The 19154-nt window shown below is 49.5% G+C and overlaps 1 protein-coding gene across 1 annotated transcript in view; it reads right to left on the bottom strand.

Moving 5' to 3' along the window:
* The window catches only part of RFX4 (regulatory factor X4), a gene marked incomplete at both ends in the record, with an annotated part of 98195 nt that extends 79273 nt beyond the window's left edge, over window positions 1–18922 (bottom strand). Inside the window, one exon of the mRNA XM_082309277.1 lies at window positions 18880–18922. Coding sequence (XP_082165403.1) covers window positions 18880–18922 — 43 coding nt within the window. The remainder of the gene's footprint in view (window positions 1–18879) is intronic.
* Between the last annotated feature and the right edge of the window lie 232 nt (window positions 18923–19154).

Below are 19154 nucleotides of genomic sequence, written 5' to 3'. Positions count from 1 at the left end.
TGCCCTGATGACTTTAGAGGATGCACAAGGCTCAGCAGAATTTACTGTTACAGGTCTTCGGGCCAAAAGTTGCATGTGTTTCCTTGGACAAAGTATGAAATATGAGTCCTTGAGTTTGCCTGCAGTCCCTGGATATTGCTACAATAAAGTGACCTCCCTCATAAGATTATTTTTCAAGGGCGTGCATGTGGGCAGAAATGAACTTATGCTCACAGAGCTCCCTGTGGTCAAAGCAAGAAAAAGAAGGGATAGGTGGGAAGGCTGCAAGGTAACCCCACAAGTTACGACAGGAAACAACCCCGCTGAGAGAAGAGATGCACAAGAAATAAGGGGAAACAGGCCTTGCTGTCAGCAAACTGCCAGAGCCAGAAACACCTTCAAAGACATGGAAATGGCTGCAGATTCCTTTCCATAAGCCGCCCCCCAGACACGTCGGACTAGCAGCACAGCGCAGGCAGCAGCCTGCCAGCCAGAGAAAGCCCATCGCAGCAGCAGGCTTGAAGGGGGAGCAGAAGCCCAGTGCCTTGGGAAAGCCACCCATCTCATTTATAGAAGGTAAAAGTTGGTATGACTTCATTTCAGCACTAGATGCCAATAAATAAATATATGTATATAAGTAGTCATGGCCAAACACGTCCTGCAGAAAAAATGCTTTTTAAACCCAGACAGTTGCACAAACTCGTGTATATTACTCTGTACACACACTCCACACTGCCACACAAACAAAAGGGCAACGGCATCAGTGTAGGGCTTCAGAAAGGTCTGCTGAGAGCCCTTCAGAGTTGATTTCCAGGCCCTGCCACGAGATCCCAGGTACTGTTGCTTTGCGCGCTTCTGGTTTTCAGGCAGTGTAAGAGAGGTTATGGCCGCTCCAGGCCGTTCCCTTCCCTCTGCCTACTTGACCGCGGTAAACAACAGGCTGCGGCGCTGCCTTCATCGGTACAAGCATGTCCCTGTGTGCGTCCTCCTCATTGACCACCAAACTGCCCTCTGCCCATGGAGCCTCACGACCACGCCGCCTCTTCCCTATAGCCTGCTCCTTTCAGGTACTTCTCTGAAAATCAGCAAAAATAACTCTTGTTGTCAACACATTTTTCAGGATATTTCTTCTCCCATCAAATTCAACACAGCCTTGTATAAAAATCACTTTAAGGTTGCTGACACCACAACTTCAAACTTGCCAGCGAGGCCTGTTCTGTCTCATCAGCTCCTGCTCAGTTACTAACCCACAAGCCTGCAGCGACTCTGACTTCGAGGCTTTCCCTTCTCACGCTGCTCAGCTGCATCGGGTGGGGGGGTATCACCTCCTTGTCTAAAGGCCAACACGACGAGATGGCTGCTTCGTGCCAGATTTCTTTTACTACCCTAAAACTGAGCTAATAGCGTCTCTCCTCTCCCGTTGGAGTACTGCGAGCCGGGGGACAGGAGCTTGGATCCTCACAGATCGCTACGAGGTGAAGAGAAACTTGCTGCTGAGGACAACATCAGAGAGAGGTGCAAGAAGCCTTGAGAAAGATTACCCTACTCCTCCTCCTCCTTTCAGCGCACAGCCATGGCTGTATATAATTCCCTTGGCTCTGAGCCCAGCTGCAGGGAGTAAAAGCAAAGGCGGCTGCCATTAGCGCCAAGGAGAGACCGATGCCCAGCTCTGCCCTTTCTTTTCCTCCCAGCATCGAGAGCTGGGAAGCTGGGATGCATCCTTTTCCCTCGGCAGCAGCCATCTTTAGTCACGTTCCCTGCCTAAGTAGTAGGAAAAAAACCTTTTTAAGTATCACTTGATAACAATTTTCACCATCCTTGTTCATGTGCTGTCCCCGATAACTGCATATATCCCCCTTTTTCATCGGTAAAGCAAGCAGTTAACACTGCAAGAGATAAAGTCTCTGGAGCAGGGCGCAGTTACTGTTTAATTATGTGCTGCAACTCCTTTGGTCCTGAATCACCCCAGTTCAGCTCGCTGCAGCCTGAGTCTGGCTTTGTCTTTGTGGCCTTGCATTTAAATAGCTGATAGAAATTCTTCAAGCCTGAAAAGATACATGACCTGTCTGGCAGCAAAGAATGAAGAAAACTAACTCTTTTGAGCAAAAATGTCAGGGAGTTTATGGCAAATTTGTCAAATTATTTGGCAGATGACAAAATGTGACAAAACCAACTAGCTATTTAAAGGCTGTATTATCTCATAAACTGAGTGATGTAAGTATAAATAAATATTAATAAGTAGATTTTTTTACTGTTTGTATAAAGAAAAAAACTTTTTACAAAGCTTTTAACTCCCAGTATTAATAAGAATACCTTCAGGCATTAAAAGACAATACAACCACAGTTTTGCTGAAACTGAAAATACTCCCTTCAGGAGCCCACAGATCCCATATACAATAGCACCTGCCTAAAATAAAACAAAAATCAAAAAAAAAAAGAGAAAGAGGCAGAGCAAACAAAATAAAAAGTCAAAACTAATCTGATTTTTATCTCTTCTTTCTGAGTTAATACCGGGCAGAGCCCCGTACACATCGAATGCTCTCGTCCTCACGACACACGGGTGTACAACCGGGCTGCACTGCTGCCTGTCCCAGGCAGTCTGGTTGCAGCGCCGGAGAAGAGACCCGTGGCTAACCCTTGGCGCCCCTAGTCTGAGGTCTCATTGCTTGCTCCCAAGGCTGATGCCAATCACACTACGTTGCTGTTTGAGAAAAGGCATTGAGTCACACGGTATGGAAGGTTTTATATGATTAAAGCCTAAATTATTGCGCTTGAACCTTACAAACTTCTCATAGACAGGATTTTACATCGGGAACATGTATAAACATATCTTTGACAAATTATTTTGACACATTATCTCCTTCAGAAGTCACAGAGTAATGGAGAGTTCAGGTGGTGGTTAAGCAGAAGCGCGTATCAGACAGGATAACAATGATGAATCCTTAACACAACATGTAGAAAACCCAATTTTCTAGTGGGAAGCACTTGTGAGAGCAAAGGAAAATACATCCTGTCTCATACAGGGTGTATTTTTACTCAGTGTTTCCAGTGTATCAAGTCTTAAGGCGTTTCCCCTCCCTGCTCCCTAGGACTCCTTCCCACCCTGAGCCCCAGCATACTGTACCTTCAGTTGTACCAGCACGGTGGCAAAATAAATAAATTAATTAATATCTGGTAGTAAAATGTAGTGTAGTCACATGCTGATAACTGTACTGTGACACGATATGGAAGCTATTACAATCTTATAAGCAAAGAATGCAACTAAGGTGTATTTAATGGTACTTTGAAGATGCACCTTTAAATGCTGTATCAGTATTTAATTTTGCAAGGATCAGAAGTAAATTACAATGAAGCACACAACTATGTCCCTCAGCCTTATAATTTTTGTTATATAATTTTGTATACCACTAAATGCAAACACATTGTATCTTCTGCAGGATTCCAACATGAGGGAAAATAGATGATTATTCAAATTACAATAATTTTTCCAGTGCCATTTTTCTGACAGAATAATTTATCATGACACAAACAAAAAATATAAATTGTTCCCAATGAAATGCTGAAAAATGTAAAAAGAACTATAGAACTATTTTTGGCCCTCATTCAGCATCTTCTCTTTTTGGTCCTAATCTTGCTAAGACTGACACATCCACTGAACCTCAAGCATGAGAGTATTCCTCTTCCATTAAATGTATCCACCACACTTTTAACAAGAGAAGTTTAAACTGAGATTGTTTTTAAAAGTTGCCAGAACAGAGGCCTGCATGGCTTTCCCTTGTCCCCATCACAGCTCTTCTCTTCACACCAACAAGCATATTTTTATTTGTATGGTGCTTCAAACACAGAGCTGGGAAGGCAGGCCTGGGACTCCCCAAAATATAGGCAAACATGAGAGCTGCTCAGGGGCAGGAGCGTTCGTAAATGATCAGGAAAGAGAAGCATGAGTTGTTTTTTTAAATATATCTTTGACAAATTATTTTGACACATTATCTCCTTCGGAAGGAAGGGTTTGCTCCTGGAAGACACCTCTGAAAGGCTTCTCCCTACAGAGCCTCATTCGAGGTGAGAGAATACAGCAGAGGTGCCTGCATACTGCCAGTACATTTAATGAGATAATTACTCTGTCTTGTTTGTATAATGGTTATTGGCTTAGCATATTTGCAGCCCAGAAAAGAAAGCATTCATTGCTCCCACATGTGCATAGCCATAGCGAGAGCAGTGCGAGAGCCACCTGGGCTCCGCTCTGCGGAGGGGAAGAGGAGGTGGGCCTGATCGCAGCCGGCACTGGCTCCTGCAGCTGCGGTCCTGCCGGGAGGGTTGAGAGTTGCTGCGGTATTAGCACAACCTGTAATCACAGCCTCTTCTGGCCTTTGAGAGCCACCATGTCCTGCTCAGCACCCAAGCAGGATGGCAAAAGCAGCTGGAGGGACTGTGCCGCACAGCTGGGAGGTGAGAGTACCCAGAGCCGCTGGCTGCAGCCCTGCAGCCACACACACGTGTGTGTGTGTGTGTGTGTGTGCATCCTGAAGGGAGATTAAGGGATTTTATGAACAGAATAAAACTCTGTGGTCACCTAACCTGAGCTGCATTTTGCCTTGCCTCTTTACCCTACAGTGGTACTAACTGCACTGGTTTTCCCCAATTCTGCCATATCCTCTGATCTGGATGTGGTCACATCACTGGTATAATTGTGAATCGCTATTTTTTACTGAAATTGTACAAGATGAGAATCCTTATGTTCTAGAAACATAGCCTGTGGTAATCACAATCAGTCTGCACAATCACCATACGCTTATTTTACCACAGCTCTATTAGTTGCACAGAAATCCCTCTCATACGCATTTAGCTCTACATTGGCTCCCATACTCCAAACTTTAAAGCAGTTTGCCAACAAGCCTGACAATTTACCTCATGCTCTGCACAGGGACGAGCATTTCTTCCACAGAAGTTTGCTTGTCACTGAAATAGACCTACCTCTGGAATAAGAATTAGAGATTTGCCAGGACCCAAACTACTACCCGAGCCACGTACCAACTTGGATGGAGCAGCTGCAACAGTCCGACTCCTTATTTTTATTCACTGCTGCTCTTGTAATTTTTCCCCCAGTTTCTCAAGGCAAATGTAGAAAGAAAGTAGAAAGTAATTTTGAGCAAAGGCATATAAAATGTAGACAATGCAAATATAAAGGGACCACCAAATTTTAGTGGATTTACAAGAGGACCTGTTGGAAAAACGAATACTCAGAAGTGATGACAGACTTAATTTTACAGTTCCTGCGACAGAGGAGGAACTCCTGTCATGCATATGGAGTCTTAGCACCCCTCTGAGTTATTTGTTCGTTGTTCTCAGAGGGAAGAGTTACTCATCTCTTCCTGCAGCATCTCTGCCAAGTGTCTCAGTACCGAGCTGGCCAGCAATACTGCCTAGCTGCTCATCTGATCTGTTAGACCAAGAGAAAGTGGTTGCGAACAGCAGATTTAGCAGGTAAAAGCGGTACCTCGGAGGCTCAGGAGGCTGACCGAAAGTCATGGAGCCTCCCATTTCTAGTTTACTAGCCCATGGTACTAACCATATATCATATCTATCACAAAAATTTTCAGTGGCGTTGATGGGATGATATTCTATATCTTTTCTTCTTTAGGAAAACCATCACCGCCCTGACAGCTTCTTCTGTTGTCTGTCTCAGCATAAATGCTGAGGTCTGCATGATCCATCGAGGCTTTTCTCTGCAGAGCTTGTCTCACTAAACATGGTCTGAGACACACCACCACCCAACAAACCCTCTGGTCATGCTGTCTGTGTGACACCATTGCTGTGGACAGAAAAATTCTAACCTCTACAGCTGTTAAATTCACAAAGTCTGAACAGTCTGTCTGCTTTGACTATCCATTAGTGTGGTGCAAACCTGCCATATGAATGAAAGTAAAGCAAAAAATGAGCCAGTACATTTAATATTTTCTCTGGTGCAAGTGAAAACTACACCTTGTTCAATGTCTTGGTTCAATTAGTCGTGTCAACTTAGAAGACAAATCACTAGTTTAAAAGAGTCCCTTAAAGGCAAAAGAGACTATCCCTTTCTGTCAGGGGTAATGATTAGGAGATAAACCTGAAGTCTGACCCTCAAATTATTAAAAGCTTGCTCTAGTACCTGCTGCACATCACACCTGCTCTGACTAGAAGCAGAGGATTCATGTATCTGCATCTCCCACACACCTTGCAGCACAGCACTGCTGGTTACAGGTACATCCGCCACCTGAGAAGCGTAACGCTGCTGGAGTGCTGCGGGGGCTGGTTACAGCAGCACATTCAAAGCTTTTCAAGAACCACACTGTTTGAAAGCAAGCAAATAAGAATCACCTTTTCTCTGAAACCTCAATCTGCTGTAAACCCAAGACCTGAGCAAGATCTCCCAGCCTGGCCTCTGCACAATGTTATGAACAACTGTGCGCCTGTAACACGACAGGGCTTGGCAGCCACTGCCTCCCACGGAGGGCATTAAACTTAGCAAAATCAACTAAAATCAAGCAGAACAAGCTATTAGGGACAGCCAATCACATACATGGGGATTTTCTGAGATTTAGGCTTTCATAGGTGATATAATCTCCCTCCTCTCCATTGTCAAGTGAGATGTTTGTGAGACCATATCAGGGCCACCGTCCAACTGCTGTTCCCTCCGATTACTCCATCACAGACACGCCTTGTTCACAAAACAGCTCCTCTTTGACCACCGAGGTGGACCTGCCACACAGAGCCTGGTTTTGCTCCTCGCTGCCTCATTCCGTGCCATCGGGCAGCAAGGCACATATCCTTCAGTCGGTGCATGCGAGCTGTCAGGAACATCTTCAGGCTCCACAGGAAATCATGCCAGTGTCCTCCTTCGTCCTGCATAGCCATCTTCTGTTCTTCCAAGAGACCTGCTCCTTGGGGATGACAGTGACACATGGCCTTGGTGCAGATGGTAGAGCCGCTACCCTGACAAGCTGCCAGATACCTTGGTGCTTTGTTTGCTAATCTAACTTTTTATTTCGTTTCCAACAGGGCAAAATGTCGGGCACTCTTGTTGCAGTCCTTTCTTTTGTTCTTGTTTCTTGGCATACAGTTCTCTTGGAACTATTTCAGGGTTAATGGACATTGGTCCAGGGCACTTACTAGATGTTGGCAGGAATGTTTTTGTCCTTTTTCTTTGACTCGTGATTCTGGTGAAGCATCGTGAAGTTCACCATGATATCATAAGAATGCAAAGAATGACTCTCTTGAAACTGTGAGAGCTCTTTTGTTTTGTTTAGCCAGGTCTTTGCTGCTAGTACTGATTTTCTGTTAACCCATGCGATAAGGTGTATTAAAAAATTTGCATGCTGTGTTTAAATGATATAACAAAAAGCACCACAGTTCATTGTCTTTTGACTCGCCTAGAATACTTGGGTAGGAAAACTGGAATTTAGGAGATGTTGCTTTCTTGTTGCTCTGTGTACTATGCAGAAGTTCATCTAAATGTGATACTTTCATTGAAGTATTCTGTCAACAATATTCCTCATTAAGAAGCTGCATCCTAAATGTAGATCAAGCACACTCAGGAACCCTAGAATACAAGATTCCTCTGTATATTGATTCTGGGATTTAGGGCAGCTTCCAACCTGGATCAGACAGAACTTCAGAGTCCTATCCATTCCCTTATCCAGAATCACAGATTATATTGATATCGCATTTCCAACTCAGTGTGCATGTTAATCAGGAGTAGCCATTTCCCTCTCCCAGTCACACACAGATGCTATCTATCCTTTTATTTTGAAAAGTAAGTTTCACTAGACCAGTAAATAGCCAGTTGGTTTTTGCTGCATCAAGCCCATTCTTCATGTAACAGGGAAGAGAACCTCACCTGGTCCAACTTCAGTGCAGTGACATTTCCTCACTTTCACCTAGGATCATTTAAGCTAGTGATACTGGTATCTGACCAATGCAGCTCTCCCAGGGCACTTAACTTACATGGGTGCGCGACATGCAGCCAGTCTTTTCATCAGTAGGATAATCACGTATATCATGTGCTTTCCGAGCACCAACTTGGCATACAGCAAAGCGTACCCTCACGCCTCTACAACATGATGAGTTATAGATCCTCAGTCCTTCAAGGTCTGCTGCATGAGCCAACGTAAATGCCATCATCACCGTCTCCAATTTATCAGCAATGATTCCTTCCAAGAAAATGCAAACACGCCCCTTGATTATTGCCAATCCTATTCTCTCCCAGAATAAAGGACAGCTCTTGATGCCCTTTTTGCCCCAGATTTCATTAACTTCTTATGCTATAGAATTGATGTGTGGCACACTAGATAGCTCATAAGAGGAGGGCCTTCACTTCTGGGTACCTATCACAACATCTCTTACACTCCTACCCTACAGCACTCTCCACTCGCTACTTCTTGGGTTAAACATTTCCAGCTGCTACCACGGTCCCTCAGTTCCCCGGTGTGCATGAGAAGACATGGGAGTCCTCAAATCCTTAATTCAGCTCCACTTCACCAGTGCACAAGGCCGGAGTCACTTGGACGAACAGGAAGTCTGCGACTCAACAAGAAACAGGATTTGCATCAAGTACCAATGAAATGCTTCCCTCTGCCTCAGGAGCCAACGAATCCAGCAGAGAAGCCAATTTGGCACAGAAACGGTTGTACGTCAGTAAGAGGGCCCCACAAAGATGACAAAAGAAAAAGATGTGCGATGGGTGTGAGATGCAAGAAACACTGGCTGTGGGGCTCAGGGAGGCGAGAGAAGAGGGAGAAGGCTGGTTGTTGGAAAGGAGGTGAAAAAGGAAAGGACAGGAAACAAAAGAATGAATGACAAAGAAAAGGGCATGCTCAAAAATGAAGTATAGGAGAAAAGAGTAACTATAGGGAGGGGACTTTTTTAAAGTCGGAAGAAAAGAGGTCAGCTCCTGAAGGAATAGGACTACAGTAAATATTTCTCATCAGAAACAGCATCCAGTTGGTCAGACTGAAAGAACAAGAGAAAAAGATGGACAGACATATATGTGCAAAGAAAACTCAGGTGTCAGGATGTAATCATAGCAGTGAGAAAGAGACAATCACTCGACTGGAGAAGAGTGTGAATCAAAGGAAAGAGACACTGTATTTATTCAAATGGTGGCCACTAACTTTTCCTCACTTTATGCACATCTATTCCAAACCTAGCAGTTGCTCACTACTGTCAAAGGATGCAGCCATTACATTACTCACTACCATTTCTGTGAGCAAATATGGCACTAACTAGACAGAAACAAATTTCTTTTGGCTCTCAACATGCACCCAGAGAGTATCTGCATACCAAAACTAGCAGAGAGGACATTAATAAATCATCATAACATACTCCCACAGAGATTGATACCTCTCAGAACTAATCTGTGTATACAGAGCAAGCATTTCGTGCTATTAAGTTTACAGCCTAAATGTGCTTGTCAGAAAGCCTTCACTCAGTCCTGATGTGCCTAGACTTACAGATTCATAAACCTTGTATGAATTTAGTCCCTTCCACACTGTCTTTTCCCTCCCCTTAGAAAGTACTATGAAACTGGACCAGTGCTTTTAAAATTAGGAGCCTGGCTTTTCTGAGAAGCCTCCAGTCTCCTCTGAACAATATGCAAAGCAAACTCAGGGAGGGAACATGAGAAAAAAGAGAAGTCTTCTTTCCTCCTCCTTTTTTTTGCCTAAGACTCACCAAAACAAGAGTCTAGTATTGAATATTCAGCACTGAATACTAACTGCTCAATAGACGGTCTGTTTGCAGAGCTCAAAGTGGAAATGACCCAGCAAGGAGGAGAGGTGAACACGCTGCTCCATCCATGTGATTAAACTGCTCTGTAAATGCAGTCCTCCCCACCTCATTACAATGGAGGCCATTTGCTGCCCCTACCACAACTCATTTAAAAAAAATTGTTTGCATTAGAGGGGCCCCCGCACCAGTATTGTCCCCGTGACTCTGTGTTTAAGAGAGGAATGCGAGCTCCAACGTTGGGAAACCTGTGCTAGCCAGTCGATCCGGCCAGCAGGATCTGTTATTGCCACCGCTTGAGAGGAAGGAAGAACAGGGCGCCATTTACAGAGGAGCAGGGTGCCCTGCCGGGTGTCCCAGCTCGCAGCCTGCACGAGGCACGGAGTAAATCTCACCCGGCAGCTGCCTTGTTCTACCGTGGACCTCGGAGGTCTCTTAAGCGCTGCTCCTCCTCTGAGCCAGTGTGTTACAGTGTCACACAGTGAGCACCCAAGAGGCCCAGCTGGGCCACAGGCTGTCATGCAAACACAACGCGCCATTCAGCAAAAGTGCCATTGGCACGCAGCCTCTCATAAGGCCAAATTTTCCTTGATAACTAAAATATAGCTCATTCTACCCTTGACCCCAAGAAGCCCCGAAGAAGCAGCCTTTTATGGACACGAGGTGCGTGTTGCAGACCTGTTGTGCTCAGTGCGAGAATTCCTGGTCTGGCTCCTGTGCCACGTCTGTCCCTGACGGGATCTCCGTCTCACACACAGAAGTGGGCACGGCTCCTCTCCTGCCGGCCCTGGGGTGCCAAGCGTGTTAGCCAGCAAATCTCTGACCTGCTGCTTGGCCAGGTCTGACATACAGAGACCTGGAGCTGAAGGGATCTGCAGAGAAGCCCGTTCCCTCTATCCAACGCGCGAGTCGAGATACCTGGGGAAGACCCATCGCAGGAGCAGGCATGTCTCGTCACAGAACAGCACGCTACTGCTGCGCCCTGGCATGTAGCACTTGTGGAGCGGGACTCCACGTCCACATTCGCTTGCACCACATTTTTTACTGTGTCTATCAGGTCACTATCACCTTGAGGACCAGGCAGGAATTTTTGTTTCCCTGTGTTGCTTAGGTTTTGTAGGGATTAGAGGGACAGGAAGGATTTTACTTTTCTCTAAACATTGAAGATGGCAACAGCTGAGAGCAGGGTACCTACAAGCTATGTTGCAAAAGCTAACAGCATTAAATACTCATTTGCTTAATTAGGACATCCTGGCACATGTCCAGGGCTAAACTGAATGTCAGATGAGGTGGGAAACACACAAGTCAGGTTGTTGAGGATTCCCCACACACACCTTTGAAGGATAGGATTGGGTCTGCTTCCTATGACCATCCATGAATTTTATTCAACAAATGACCTGTTTCTGCAAGATCCTAGAACATTAGCAAAACACACAGCCTTTCCTACTTGTCCTCTGACACACACTGTAGTTTTTGGTCTTTTGCAGTAGGTTGCACCGTTGTTACAGGGTGCTGGAAAGTGCCATGGGTTGTGGAAAGGATGTTCTGTGGGGCCTGCCAACTCAGGTCTGCACTGCTGTCCCCGTGGGGGACCAGGATCCAGGACACAGGTGGCTCCTCCCAGCATCAGAGGACCACTCATGAGATCCCACTGATGAACTGGGCTCCCCCTCCATACCGCCCTTCCTCAGCTGCAGCTGAGATAGTTTGAGCACTTCTGAAATAGTTTAGCAATTAATAGGATTCGGGGGGGAGGGAGTATGTTACCCCTTCTATCATTGCATTTAGTGGTATCTGTACCCCTACATTTGGCTTTTTTCACTACTTTTAATTCCCTTTGCCACTGCATTTCTTGTAATTTATTGCTTTACAAGTTTAGCACAAGCTAGATCTGAATTTACAGATCTATACAAGAACAGAAAGCTCATGCCTGTTTTGTTGACTTAAGGGTCTCATTTGTGAACTTACATTCGCATACAAGACATGTTTCATATAATGAGTTCTACCCGACTTAATGGGAATGTCTGCAAGTCTTGCCCCAAGTAGCCAAACCAGTAAAAATGGCTACATTGAAGAAAGGCGGATAGTCTGATAATATTATTCTAAGGAGCAAAAGTTTAAAAAGAGAAGAAAGAGAAGGTGAGCAACAACAAGTAGTTCTATTTCTAGTGACAGTTAAAAAAAAAAAAAAAGGGCAATAATTTCTAACACACAAAACTTGTAGTCCTTACTTCCAGGCAAATCTGCCTTTTTCTAGATAGGATCTCAACAAGCAAATCAAAACTCCTAGAGAAGAGAATTTTGTGTTTCTAAGTCTTTGAGTCTATGCCATAGGGTTCATGAACACCCAGAGCTCCAGCAAGAAGTTTGTCAGAGCAACGACCACAGCATCAGACTACGGCAAGTCTAGAAAACCGATGAAATCCCAGCATATGTCCCCAGCCTGCTGCTCTGAAATTAATGCCTCTAAGTCCCAGGGCTGTGAGTTTCGGGGCATTGCTCATTCAGAGAATGTTCCAGCTATCTAAAATGTATTGTTTCCCATTACCATAATATTTGGGATCCTGTGTAAAAATGCTCAGGATAAGCTGCTAATTAATTGCAAACCCATCATTCATAGCTGTGAAGCAACTCCTTGGTTCCTGTAACAAATTCCATCTTAGAGAAATTAAGTTCACTTACCAATAAAAGAAAACAAAGTGCTTAACTGTAGCTGAAGTGAAGGAAATGAGACAGCGCTGAGCCCTGCGTTTCAGTCTTGAGGCAATTTAAGCTGCAAATGAGCTTTTTCTTCCTTACTGGGTGCAGAGAGAGACAAGGCTCTATTTAACCCGCTCCACTTTTCATGATTTCAAGTTTATCACAAAGGGAAGAACAGCCAAAAATATTTAACCCAACACTTATTTATAGACAGAGAATGAAACCACAGCTCTTGCAGCAAGCCAGAAAGACTCTGCCACTGACTTTAAGCACCATTTCTAACACTGGCTAGTATTTTATAGCTAATAAACTGCTCTTGCTGCAAATCTCCTGGGAGAAAATAAATGGGAATGAAGACAGGCCGGCACTGCTAGTTATGCATGTAAAATAGCTGCAATTAAGTTATTACACATTCCCAACGTTGGGAGGGATCATTACGAGCTAACCCTGGGCACCTGCCCTCTCTGCAGCACAGACGTGGACTTCAACAGGTGTTTCCCTCGTGGAGCCATCGCAGGATCAGGACCCATCTCTAACAGCAAATTGTATTATAGTTTTAAATACTCACAGAAACTCTCTGACACATATATACAATTCTACAGGACCTAAAAGATGTGTGTAAATGTGTTTTTAGTACAGACATATGAAGAAAACCTACACAGGCCTCCACTGGCTTAATCATGACCACGTACTCTTCCTTCCTACGCTTGTTATCTATAGGATCGCTCAGCCATCAAATATCCTTTATGCTATCCATCTTCCTAACTAGAATGTTAGCAATCAAATCCCCTCAGCCACCGGGGCGCTGGGCTCCAGCAGGGTCGGATCGTACGGGGTATTCACTTTCAGACACAATGAAACAAATAGAAAATCCAGCACAGATGCAGGGAAACAGACAAGTGGGTGAACTCAGAAAATTCACAAACCTCAGTGCTCACGGAATTGTGAGCTAATTATTTGGACTCGAATGTCACATCAAGTATCCCCAAAGGACTGACCTTATATTTGTATTAGTTACATGACAGCCCACTGCTGCTCTACAGGCATTGTCATGAACCATCAAGCCCCGGTTGTGTTTAAGGCCACCTCTTCAAAAGTCTTCCATCCGAAGAGGCACTAACGTTTCATCACGGCACGGATTTCAGTGATCCCACGATTTCACTTTTATTTTGCTATGGTGAAATCCTATGTGTAGAAATAGTCTCCCAGGGCAGCTTCCTCCTTATGGCTGTCCTAACTTGCAAACCACTTGCAAATTAAGCCAGAAAAACGCAAAGGTGTTTACGTTGGGAAATGCTGCGGATTTTACAGCTACGCTAACCTTCTTCCTTGCCGGCACGCTCACTGCACCCGTGGCTGAAAACCAGCTTTATTTTCTAAAAGCAACCAAGCCAAGGACCCTGATGGAAGCAGGGCACTGTACCGGTGACTTTCTGCGGGACAGCTCTAACTCCCACCACACGTATCTCAGCACAAAACAGTCTCATCTAATTTCAAGATCTTTTGCTCAATAGATGTTTGCTACAGTCAAGGTGCAGCTGCGATAGACCAACTGAGGCTACAGGTTTCTTTACAGTCTCACAGACAAAAGCTGAACCTGTCTGAATCCCGAGTCCCTGCTTTAATGAGGGTTTTACCCAAATAAAATCTTGAGGACTGTAAACCCTAAACTGTAACTTGAATGAAATAGTTTCCTATAGATGTCTGGCTATTCTTATGCAAAAGCTTGTTTTAGTTCTTTTTTTCATTCCATCCTTTTAAAGACCTTTTCTTTATTGCAGGTAAATAACAGATTGCTGAGCAGTGAAAAGCACTGCAATTCCCCCTCCCTAAGTATTTTAGGATTAATTCATTAGCAGACAAATAAATCATAAAATCATTCTTTTCTCTGAGGCAGACTGGGAAGATGAACTTGTTAAGGTAATTTTGACCAATTTACAAACCTCTAAAAAAATCCCCACGGATTTTACAAACTTCTAAAAAAAACCCCTCAGGAATGAAGACCTGATCCAGTGCTGGGACTGGTGTTTAGATCCCAGTTGTGCTGCTGCTGAAGGCAGTGGGAGCTGCCAAGGATCAGGCCCTACTGCGCAAACATTGTCCGCAGGAACTCCGCAGCCAGCAGGAAAGAAAACATTTTTTTGTGATTTTTTTTTTTTGTTCCTTTCTTTCATGTGTGAAATCGTATAAGATATGAAACGACATAAGACAAATAGTCAAGTCCAATTATATAAAGGAACAGTGGCATTTCTTTTGCATGTCCATATCACATCAAATTTAGGATTCACAAGAATCATTGGATCATCTTAACTGCTCAGCAGGTAAGAGCCTTTATAAACACAAATACTGGAGCAGTAAAGAACTTTTTTTACTTATTGGAACAAAAATAAATCACATTTTTCTTGGGTATAAAAAGTAATCAAGCAAAGTAAGAAAAAGCCCCACAATAGCAAGTTCCTCTTTATCTATTAGCGAACTGTGTTGCAATAAGCAAAGCAAACAGTTTTCACCAGCAAAATCACCCACTCGTTTGGATCAAAAAAATCGAGACCTAGGGTCGCACGCTTTAGCATTATACCTACGTTCTGAAATGTCACAACTGCTTTGCCAACGAGCATTCAAGTATTTATTATCAATATTGGTGATTTCGTTAATTGAACCAGGGTATGAAAGCCATTAGTTCTCTTCAATCAGTGCTTATATGCTGGATCCTTTTTAAATGGCAAGCTCGTAGAAAAGGTCACCCACTGCCTCTGCAACACCATATATTGATAAGAACGTAGACCGAAATCTGGCTACCACCACAACGCGTTCCTCTCAGGCACTGGAACCCGCTTTTCGTGGTTCACACAAACTGCTTTAAGGGCCTAATCCCAACGTCCTTGAGAGCACTGAAAGGCTTTCTGCTGATTTTAATGGGGTTTGGATCAGCTCCTAAGTCTCAGCTTCACGTCCCAAGGATCTCATCCATCTAGCACTTTGAAACCAGCCGAGCTTTTGCCTGGCTCCAACACTGAAATAACGAGGGATATTTATTGAGCCATGCAGAAAAGTTGCACTCCAAGAAAGCGCCTCCTTTTCCTTCGGCTCCTGCTCCCTGAAGCCTTCCCAGGGGTGCCGCGGGGAAGGGGGTAGCCCCCCGGGAAACCCATCCCGCCCCGCGTCCCCGCACGCAGCTCCCTGGCCGGGCGGCATCCCCGAAGCCCGGGGGGGTCCTGCGGGGAGAGAGCTCCGCCGGGGCGGCGGGGGCCGGGCAGCGGGGCCGGGCGGCGGGGCCGGGCGGCGGGGCGGGGGCGCTCCCCGGGCGCCGGGTGCCAGCCCGCCGTGCCGCCGCCGCCGCCGGGCCCCCATCCCGCCCCCGGGCGCGCACCCCCCGCCGGCAGCGCCTCGCACTCACCGTGCCGGTGTCACTAGGGGGGGCTGCGGCCGTGGAAACCTGTTATTAATACTCGGGGATCTCCCGCGAAGTCTCCCTCCCCCGCCCCGGCCGCCCCGCGGGGCTCCCCGGCTGCTGGCCCGCCCGGCCCCGAGCACCCGCCCCGCCGCTGCCCTCCCTCGGGCCCCGGTGGGCTCTGCCGGGGGAGGGGTGGGGTCCCGGTGCAGCCGCCCCCGGCGGGCGGCGGACACGGAGGTGTCGGGGGGCCGGCGGGGCTGTGGGGTGAGCGCCGGGCAGAGCGCAGGGCAGGCGGCGGCGGGCGCTTCCTTGCCCTGCAAGCCCCAAAAGCCGGGCACGGCCCCCCCGGGGCCACCCCTCTGTGCCCCACAGCGACGGGCGGGCGGGCGAGCCCCGGCGGGGCCCGCAGACTTCCCCCGGCGGCTCGCCGGCTGCCGGCCCGGCGCGGGGGGTTACGGGCTGCAGGGGCTACGCCGGGGGCGGGCGGGCGCCTGGCGGAGTTAACGGCGGCGGCGAAACGACGCGGGGAGAGGTGCGGCGAAGCGCCCGGGAAGGGCTGCGGGACCCCCGGCCCGGGCGGGTGCCCCGAGCTCCGAGCGCAGCTCCCCGCCGGGGCGGCCGCGCCGTGCCCGGGCCGGGCCGTCGGGGCCGGCCGCGCTGCCGCTGCCCTGCCCGCCCCGCCGCAGCCTTCGGCGGGGAGCGGCCGGGCGGGGGGTGCCCGGGGCCCCGGGCGGCCAGAAACGTGTTTAGGCTTGGTGACAGCCCCCGCGGGTCACTGCCCAGGTTAGGGGAACAGGAGCTGAACTCGAGGGAAGCGCAGGGCGCTGCTGGGGGAAGGGGCAGGAACCAAACCCTTGCCCTGCCTTAAAATTAGAGCCGTGGGCGATTTTTTTTTTTTTTTTTTAATCCCGCTGGTTTAGGGAAAACTGTTAAGGAGAAATTAAAACATGACTGATTTTTTTCAATGAAGCCATATTTCTCCACAATGCAAAAGGATCTTTACATAACAACTGAAACTCAGGAGAAAAGCTAATTGGATTAAGTCCTCTGAAAGGGAGGTTAAGGTGTCTGAATGAGACAACTGCAAAGCTCCACTTTTCTTGCCATCTGTTTAGCAAGACTAAAGTGTTTTCTGATTAATATTATCTTAATCAATCACGCTGCCATTTATTATAACCATGCTGAATTTAAGGAACGAATAGTACGGAGGCTCAGCCTGAGGATGGACAATTTTGAATGCAGGGATAGAAAACGCGGGGCTTTTTTTTGTTTGCTTTGATTTTTTTTCTTTCCCGAAAGACCCGTTACTGCCGACAACGAGAAGTTGCCAGCAGAGCCCTCAGCTCCCTCCCGGCAGTGCCGCCGGACAGAAGGGCAACTTTCTCTTACACCCTGGCAACTCCTGCCCACCCTCGGACTTGAACGCAACGATTCCTTCCCCGCCGAGCACTCGCTCCCCGGAGCAACCCCCCGGGTTTTGTCCCGGGGCCGCGGCAGGAGAAGTGGCCCAAGCCCGGCTGGTGTCGCCGGTGGCCGGCGAGGGGCCGAGCCCGCCCGGTGCGCCGAGCCCCCGCGCCGGGACGGCGGCCGGCGCAGCCGAGCAGGGCCGGGCAGCCTCCCCTCCCCTTCTCTATTCTTATTTTTGTTGTTGTTGTTTTTAATCAATATTTAAATTTTACAGAGTGCCCTTCGGGCCGCGTTGCGGGCGAGGGGTGGGAAAGCCCCTGGCGGGTTCGGGGCGGCGGGGAGCGGAGGGGCTCCCAGGCCGGGGCTGCCCTGCCCCGCCGCCCCTTGCCCCGTCCCCACCCGCACCAGCTGCACCGGCACGGCGCCGGGCGGCCCCGGGACGGAGCTGCGGGCGCCCCGGGGGAGCGCCGGAACGCGGCCGTCGGGGAGGCGCGGGGGGGACCCGATCCCGCTGCGGGCTCCGGCGGGGCCGGTGCAGCCCGGCTCCCCGCTCCCCGGCCATGGCAGCCGGCAGAGCGGCTGCAGGAGGGGACGGGGCGGGTCAGGAGCGGGCAGCGGGCAGCCGTCCGCGGGCCGTGCCCTGCCCACCCTGCGAGCCGCCCGCCCGGGAAGCGCCTGGGCAGGGCGGGCGGGGAGGGGGGTGTTTGCCGGTGCTCATAAAATAAATGAAAATCGCAAATGTCGTCGCGGCGGCCGCGCTGGGGCCGCGCTCAGGACGGAGCGGCGCGGTAACGGCGGCTGGAAAGCGGCTTCGCAGCGCGGGGGGAGCGCGGGCACGGCCGGCGGGAGAGAGCGGGAGGGCAGGGGCCGTGGCGTCGGGAGGCTGACAGCCGCGGTGGGAAGCCCCGGGCCTGGGCCCTGCCCCCGGGGGGAGCCGGCGCCCCGCCGCTCGGGGCCGGGCCGGGCCGGGCCGGGCGGCAGAGGCGGCCGTCGGGCGGCCGGGCGAGGGCTGCGGCCCTCGGGGCGAGCGGCCCCTCCGCGGCGCCCGTCCCTCGCCTCCCGCCGGGGCTTCTGCCTGGCGGGACCGCAGCCACCCCTCTCCCGGCCGGCCACCGGGCCGGGCAAGTCATCCCCTGGGGGTGCGGCGGGGAGACCCACCCTGCCCTTCCCCAAACTCCCTCCCCTGCAAAGCAGCCCAGCCCCGGCTCTGCCTGCGGCACCAGGCGACCTCGGCGCTGGGCTGGCCCGAACCCGCCAACCACCTTCCCTAATAAACCTCGCTTTCTCGCCCCTCTGAAGGGCTCCGCTCAGACCTCAGCGAGCGCCTAAAACTAGAAGCGGAGAGGAAATAAGTTTGCCGGCCGGCAGCCTATGGAGGAGAAAAGGAAAAAAAAAAACGGGGGGGGGGGGGGGAACCCACCCTCTGCTCCATCGTCTCCGCAAGCGCAACCGCGGGGCTCCCCCCCCGCGGCCCCGCACCCGCTCCCGCAGCCGCCCGGGCCCATCTGCCCGCCAGGCCGGCGAGGCGGGCGGCCCCCCCGCTGCCGCCCCCGCTGCCCCCGCCGCCACGGTCAAGTTGAAAAGCCCTCCCGGGCGGGCGAGGGGAGCCCGCCGCCCGCGGGGGGGGCACCGCTTACCTGTGGAGTCCATGTCGGGTTCCTCCAGCAACCCGCAATGCATGCTCTTCCCATGGACGGGACGGGAGCCCCAAGGTCCCGGGGTGTGGAGAGCCCCTGCCTCAGAGACGCGCGGGGGAGAGGGAGCAGGGTGGCGGCGAGGGGGTGGGGGGGGAGGGCAGAGGCAGATAGGTGGGGGGGGCAGCGCGGGAGAGAGGGACACTCCGTAATCCAGCAGGGCAAAGCCAGACCCGTCAAAATGTTTGCGGATGTTTCATGGGAAAAAGCATCATTTT

Source organism: Platalea leucorodia (genome assembly GCF_965183815.1).
Source record: "Platalea leucorodia genome assembly, chromosome: 4".
NCBI lineage: Eukaryota > Metazoa > Chordata > Aves > Pelecaniformes > Threskiornithidae > Platalea > Platalea leucorodia.
The sequence above is the reverse complement of the archived record's forward strand: the minus strand, read 5'-3'. Positions and strand labels throughout refer to the sequence as shown.